The sequence below is a fragment of the Halichoeres trimaculatus genome, unplaced genomic scaffold (genome assembly GCF_033239565.1).
Source record: "Halichoeres trimaculatus isolate MK-OKI-2021-1 unplaced genomic scaffold, fHalTri1.1 fHalTri1_scaffold_17, whole genome shotgun sequence".
Taxonomy (NCBI): Eukaryota; Metazoa; Chordata; class Actinopteri; order Labriformes; family Labridae; genus Halichoeres; species Halichoeres trimaculatus.
Window position 1 is genome coordinate 25,557,037 of NW_027437195.1, and position 7,527 is coordinate 25,564,563.

At 40.7% G+C, this 7,527-nt stretch overlaps 1 protein-coding gene across 1 annotated transcript in view; it reads left to right on the forward strand.

Annotated features, from left to right (window-relative positions):
• prkd1 (protein kinase D1) overlaps window positions 1-6,846 on the forward strand; it is a 48,894-nt gene extending 42,048 nt beyond the window's left edge. The window contains exons 18-21 of the mRNA XM_074692778.1: window positions 1,961-2,121; window positions 2,230-2,336; window positions 5,681-5,766; window positions 5,958-6,846. Of these exons, the coding sequence (XP_074548879.1) occupies window positions 1,961-2,121; window positions 2,230-2,336; window positions 5,681-5,766; window positions 5,958-6,188 (585 nt within the window). The 3' untranslated portion in view covers window positions 6,189-6,846. The remainder of the gene's footprint in view (window positions 1-1,960; window positions 2,122-2,229; window positions 2,337-5,680; window positions 5,767-5,957) is intronic.
• Window positions 6,847-7,527: the final 681 nt, after the last annotated feature.

Below are 7,527 nucleotides of genomic sequence, written 5' to 3' on the forward strand. Positions count from 1 at the left end.
GCATCAGGCCGGCTGTTGGGCTCAGTGTTCCTCACACACTTTACTTTCTGTGTATCAGCTGCAGAGCCTGCTACTCATATCAGGAAACAAACGTTGTGCCTCAATGCCTGAAAGATGGAGTTAAAAACACTGCATTAACATCAGCTTTCATCTCAGGCTGGAAACAGCAGCTAATGGATATATTTGAAGGATAAAGGTGGAACTTTGTGGTTTTCTGTCTTTCCTCGCGGCAGATATTAGCCGTATGTGCATCCAGTACAGGAAAAAATGTTTTTCAGAAGAAACTCCAAATCTGTTGAGTTGCTTTTTGAAAAAAGGTAGACACAAAATTTGTCAAAAAAACAAGAGAGTGTTGAAGCTTTGTGGTGATTGACAATCCTCAAAAAGAAGATATGTTCTCAGAGAATGTCCAGGTACAGTCGACGGGAAGTGTCAATCATGGAAATGACTCTGAAAAACAAAAACAATGCTGCCCCTCTGGAGGTTTATCCAACATCCACACTCAAAGGAAAGGTCACTCCACCTACATTTAAACATCACCTGGATGAGAAGTGTCGGTCTGGATAACAACACAAAAATCAGAAATAGATGTTAGCAGCAGCACTGATTCATCACAACAGTGCTGTGATGTGCCAACCTATCCCTGATCACTTCCATCTTCCTCCTGAGCGTGTGTGTGTGTGCGTGCGTGTGTGTGTGTGTGTGTGTGTGTGTGTGTGAATCATCCTGTAAAGATAGCAGCTCTTCACTGTCAGCAGCTCCATCTCACTCATCCTCCCTCTGGGTTTCCATCCAAACAGTGACTGATGCTGCTGCAGAGCCAACACCATGAGGGAATCAACATTTGTGATTCAGATTAATTAAGAATTTCCCTTCAGTTGGAAAGAAATGCAAATTATGACTCTGAGTTCTCTGCACATGTAGAGAGGAAACTACGGGAGCACAAAGAGCCAAAGTCTACAATGGGGGGAGGTTTTGCATGGCCTACAAATTGTGCTTATTTTCAGCCCTATACTGGCCCTCTGGTTCCCCGTAGTAGCTTTACATGATATACAGCCAAAAAAAATCTCTGTTTTCCTCACACTGGTGTTTTAGAGGGGCTCATGCTCATCAGGTTAACTAGTGATTCTACCCATAGGTATGTTAAAGGTTGTCTGTCTCTGTGTGTCAGCTCTGTGATTGACTGGCGACCAGTCCAGTGTGAACCCCAACTCTTGGAATAGGCTCCAGCCACCCGCGACCCTGAACAGATTAAGCATCAGAAAATGGATGGATGGTGTTTTTGAAAACCTTTATTTCTGTGTGTGTCTAAAACACTTTGTTTTAGCTACTGTCTCTTTAAGGCACTCCACAAACCCCCTGCACTCTGATTGGTCAGTCCTGTCATGAGCGTAGCTCTTGCTGTGTTCCATTTGTACTCGGCACTGAGAAGTCAGGAGTGGGAATGATGTCATCTCTGAGTTGAAGAGTTTCATTTGCCATCCAAATGTTGCCATAACAGCAGTATTTCTGTATATAAACATCAAATAATGCTATGTACATGGCTGATTTATTGTGACAAACACTAGTCAGAAATTCTAAAATATAAAGGATCTAACAGGAGCTTAATTCCTGTTCACCCCTGAACTTGGAATGTCCTCAGGGGAACTTGGACCTCAGGGGGCGTTCCAGTTGGGCGTTCCCACTTGGAAATCTACAGTTCTACTGTTTCATTTATCAGATGCTTTTGTCCAGAGCGACATAAGACACAAGCAAGAATTTAGACAAAAAGTTATTCAGCAGATCGTATAAAGTTAGGTAATTCGTTCCATCACTGTACATGTTTTAATCATCCCTTATCAAAAAAAGAGTCACTTCCTCCTCCATCATTTCAAAGACCAAAGATGTCTAAAATGAGTTGAATGGTAAAAGACTATAAATGTCGATAAATCTGAGATATGACCTCTGTCATCTTTCTCAGGTCAAGCTGTGTGACTTTGGTTTTGCTCGCATCATTGGTGAGAAGTCCTTCAGGCGTTCGGTGGTAGGCACGCCGGCGTATCTTGCTCCAGAAGTCCTGAGGAACAAAGGCTACAACCGCTCTCTGGACATGTGGTCTGTTGGAGTCATCATCTATGTCAGGTTAGACATGTGAATCTTATTTTTTATTTTTTCCATATCTTTTTGTGTGTTGTTCTTTGTTACTTTTTTTATATTTTGCTCCTGTTTGTTTCTGGTCTTGTTCTTCAGTCTCAGTGGGACGTTTCCCTTTAATGAAGATGAAGATATCAATGATCAGATCCAGAACGCTGCTTTCATGTACCCCCCTCATCCCTGGAAGAAAGTCTCATCTGAAGGTATTTAACAAAACATAGATGTCTCCAGTAACGCTGACCAACTTTTTGACTCCATACAGACTGTTTTTCTTTCTGACACCTGACTGGTCGATACTAAAGCAGTGTTCATGTCTGGTAGACTCGCTGCAGTATTGTGTCTGGGATTTGCTGCAGGGAGGCGTTGCGTAATGTCACTATGCATCAGACTTCCTGCACCAACAAATATAAATAGTTCAAATGTCCCTTCTCGGGCTATTATCGGAGATGAAAGTTTGTTTCACCTCTCTGTGTGACTGTGTGAGGTTATTATTTTGTCCTCTAACATCAGCTCAGGTTATTATTTCCTCCTGCAGCGGTGAGATTGCTCCAACACGGCCTTGAAGTCGCTCTGAGTTGCTCTCTGCTTCTGCGTGACTCATCATGTTGTCGTCATTGTCTCTAAATGCGTCTGCCGTGCGAGTGTGTGTTGGCTGGAATTGCCCTGTTGACTACGAGATAGATTCAAATCAGCCTGACTCACTCGCTCCTCGGCCGGATCCCCGATGCACTCCTAACCCCTCGTCCACCTCCTCATCCCGTCGGAGACACTTCAGCCGCTCCAGGATAAGTGTTGTAAAAGTCCTGTCAGCCACAGGAGGAATAAATGTCACAGAATCAACTCTTAGTGCGTCAACAAATCTGCATTTCCAAAGATCACTGTAAAAGTAGTCACTTTGAAAAGGTTCCTCTAAGAAAACTGCCCACATGCTGCACGATTCAAATGTCTTAATGGGAGGAAGTTGGAGGACTTTTTGGGGGGCGATGGCTGTGCATGACACATTGTTTGAACCTGTTAAAAATTCTTATTAACTCCTCTTGAGAGTAAACGTGGCAACACTTAGCAAAAGTGTTCTTCTCCTGAGTACTTTTATGCTGTCATTTTGTTTTGCAGGGGAACAAAACTGCTTATTTTTTGCATAGACATGTGCAATGCAGGATCTAAAAATGAAAACCCGTGGTGAGGTTGCAAATTACAAAACGTAACCAGTTAAATACCTACATCTCTGTGAGGCTATTTGGAATTTATCATACATGTTTTGGAACTTACACAGTCTTTCACGTGGCTTAGCGTTCATATTTGACATCTTCAAAAAACACAATAAAGTTAAAAGAAACACGTTGACAGAACTTCACATAAAGAGCCAAATTGACTATTTCAGTGGTCGAGAATTAGTCTACACTGCAAAAAACTGAAATCTTATCAAGTGTTTTTGTCTTATTTTGAGTAAAAATTGTCTTATAATACTTGATTTAAGCCTCATTTAACTGGTCAGTCCAGAATAATGTTTATTTTAAGTTATATAAAGACAAAAATAAGGTCTGAGTTGCTTGTAACAAGTAAAAAGAATCTGCCAATGGAACAAGAAAAATTTGCTTAAAACTAGAATAGTGTCTTCATGTAAGAAACTTTTCTCTTGTTACATTGGTAGATTTTTTTTTTTTTGTCTTTAAATGACTTGAAATAAGATATTTTTCTGGACTGGTCAGGTGAATGTGGCTCATATTAAGTCTAAAAAGACATTTTCTACTCAAAATAAGACAAAAACACTTGATAAGATTTCATTTTTTTTCCAGTGTAATACAAGCGTGAAAATTGGGGATTTCTAAATACTGTTTCTCAGTGTCCAGGGTCCAGTCAGATTTACCCAAGATAAAACAAATCCATTTATGTAGACTCAAAGCAGGAGCGGTGTCGTGGGTGGGCCCAAGAGTCCCAGGCCCACCCACTTTCGAGCAGGCCCACCTCAAACTTTTCTTTGAAAAAATATGTTTTTCTCCTTCCCTATTTATTTATTTATTTATTTTATCTGTTTTAAAGGGGGATATGCTCATTTTGCTATTGTTAGATGCCCTGTCCTTACAAAATGAGCCAAGTTTTGGCAGCCTATAATACATGGAAAGTTGTGGCGGTGCAGCCCATTGGTGCACTAGAGCACTATTTGTTGGCTAATACCATAAAGAGCCATTGCCATTTGTCCAATGCAGTAGAATTTTATCAAATAACAAAGGATCCACCTGCAGCCACAATAGCTCAATTGGTTGAGGGCTTGGCTTGGGACCTGAGGGACACAGGTTCAATACTCACTCGGGGGCTGCACGGTGGCACAACAGTTGGCGCTGCAGCCTCACAGCAAGAAGGTCACTGGTTGGATTGCTGTGGGCCTCTCTCCCCGAGCATGTTCTCTCTGGGTCCTCCGGTTTCCTCAGGTTAATTGATCACTCTGAGTGTGAGTGTGAAAGGTCGTCTGTCTATGTGTCAGCCCTGTGATTGACTGGCGACCAGTCCAGGGTGTACCCCGCCTCTTGCCCAACAACAGCTGGGATAGGCTCCAGCCACCCACGACTCTGAAAAGTGGATAAGTGGTTTGGGAAATGAATAAATGAAATCAAAGGATCAAAAAGAAAACAAATCTGCTTTAAAATAAACATAGTAACAGTATCTATATCTATATAGTAATAGTTATTTACTAACTTTTGTAATTTAAGACCCACACAAATTTGGTTTGGCCCACCCAAAATTGAAATCTTGGCTCCATCCCTGACTCAAAGTCCCTTTGATGAGAAATAATCTGAAGCTCTTTCTCTGCTTTTGTTACAGAGGGAGCATGGCTGTAGAAGACAGTATCATCAGCATAGAATTGTAAAACCACTCAGATGTCTTTGCCCAGGTCATTTATAAAAGTAAAGAACAGAGTGGGTCCCAAAATAGAGCCTTGGGGGACACCTCAGTGATCTCAAGAATATCAGGCTTGTTTTTATCTGCATAGAAATACTGATTCAAATCGAACTGAAACCAGCAGGTCATGGGTTTTATTTAAAGAATTTTCAGACAGAAAGGAATTACCATCAGGAAAAGTTGTCAAACTCTGAGGTGTTGCTTTAAAGACTGACATCGCCCCCCTTTGGCCCCACGGCTGAAAATAGTTCAGATTAAAGGGAGGTCATGTGACTCTCCCTGGGAAGGAGGAATGAAGGAGGGAGGAGTATGTGAGAGACTCCTGAGAAGCAGGACGGGTCTGGGCCGTTCTTGGAAGGAGAGTTAGACGGACAGATTTCGGGGGGTATTCATGTGCTGCTCCATTCATGTGCATAATACCAAGCGAAGGAGGCCCCTGCAAACCTGAGGGGCCTCGGGGTCCCAGAGCCATTCAAACCACTGACCCCTGAAGAAATGTTAACATCATGTTAGCTTTGCTCATTAGCCTCAACTGGCCCCTCGCCACAGGGGGGGCATAGACCCTACACACCCACCTCCTCCTCCTAGTCTTCATCCTTCCCTTTGCTGGACTCAAACCATGCTCATCACCTCTTTTTCTCCTCTGCAGCTATTGACCTGATAAACAACCTGCTGCAGGTGAAGATGAGGAAGAGATACAGCGTGGACAAAACACTCAGTCACCCCTGGTTACAGGTAAGACATTTCAAACATCATAAAATATGAAGTTCTGACTCTTCTTACAGTAAGCGGAGAGATTACCCGGTCTGAGAAGGGAAGTTTTGTTTTGGTCTAAAGTCAGTGTAAAGATGGTTGTTTTTGATAGAAGAAGTCGTGCATCCTTGGACAAACAAGACTTTTGCATTCAGAAGCTGTTTTCCCACCAGGACTACCAGATGTGGCTGGACCTGAGGAACTTGGAGTCACGAATGAATGAGCGCTACATCACCCATGAGAGCGACGACCTGCGCTGGCATCACCACGCCCAGCTCAGCGGCCTCGAATACCCCGCCCAGGTGGGCAATGGTCCGCGTGTCGACTACGGACAAGGAGGGGAGCGATACTCGGAGCAGGAGGAGGAGCTTGAGACCCTCAGTGAGAGGGTTAGTGAACTCTAAGGAACTGGGAGGATGTGTACAGACAAAAAACCAAGACCCATAACACAATGAGTGAAAGCACAAAGTGAACAAGATTCTGACAAATCACTGACAGTATCCTGTACAGGGTTTTTCCATAAACCCTGTTATTTTTCTTTGAAAGCACATTGCATCCACCAAAGAAAAACAAAGTATTAATAACCCTGTTGCAGGTGGGCAAAGCGGTCAAAATTGTTTACATCTGTGTTTGTAATTTTACGACAAAAGGAAACTTAGAAAATGTTGAAAGTGCAGATCCGAATCTGTGGGATTACCACCCAAGAAAGGAACTGCAAAGCTGGTTATGTTTCTACCATTGTACTGTAAAATTATTTTGCCCAAACCTAGACTATTTCTTGATTATTGAAACCTGTAGCTTTCATCAACAGCTAAATATTTATTTCTCTATTTGCTAACTTTAACTAGCTGGTAGTCTTGCAAGTTTCACATTTTTCAAAGTTACAAAATGTAGAGGCTTACTAATGAAATTAAACTTGCATTGTTTATTTATGTTTTTTGGTAAGTGCAATGTACTTCCATAGATCCAGCCCCCAAAGTTATATATCTGATTTGACAATCATAGCTACGCTACAAAAGCGTAGCTTTCATTTACATTAAACAAAAAAAGAAAAAAGAAAAGAAAAAAGAAAAGAAAAAAAAATATTAAAGCTGCTCACATGGTCGTCTTTTTCTATATATAAACAACTTTGCACTGATAATTACTGATCTGTCATTGAAAGAAGCCATTGCTTTTAACTGAATAAATTATATTATAAGATTATTTAAAAAACAACAAATGTTTTAATCATATACCTGCAAGTAATTTGTTGAGTTTTGTTCAGCTGAGCTAACTAGGCTAAAGCTAATTCAAAACTATTTTCTTTTGGTTTTGTATAGAACATTTTGAAACTTTAACTATTATATATATAATTTTTTTTGAATTAGTAAAAGTACTAGTATGTTAAAGCTAAAAAAGCAGCATTAATATAAAAGAAAATGTCATCAGCGTATAAAGATATTCACAAATCTACTTCATTATGTATTAAATTTTAGGGGTTGAGATAATTTTCAGGGGTTTCATTCCAAAAGGAGGTATCCAAAATTAAAAGAAGACACAAGAAGATGAACTGGCTGTACCTTCGAAAAAATAAATAAGTTAATAAAAATAAAAAAAAAATAATGGGTGATGATAATGTATTGAAAGGGATATGTAGCATTTTGGAATGAAAATCCTCATCTGCTTAAAACATCACAGAAAAAAAAAAAACACAAGACAGACATGTTTAAGATTTATTTTTTTGTGTTTTATATTCCTGAGCAC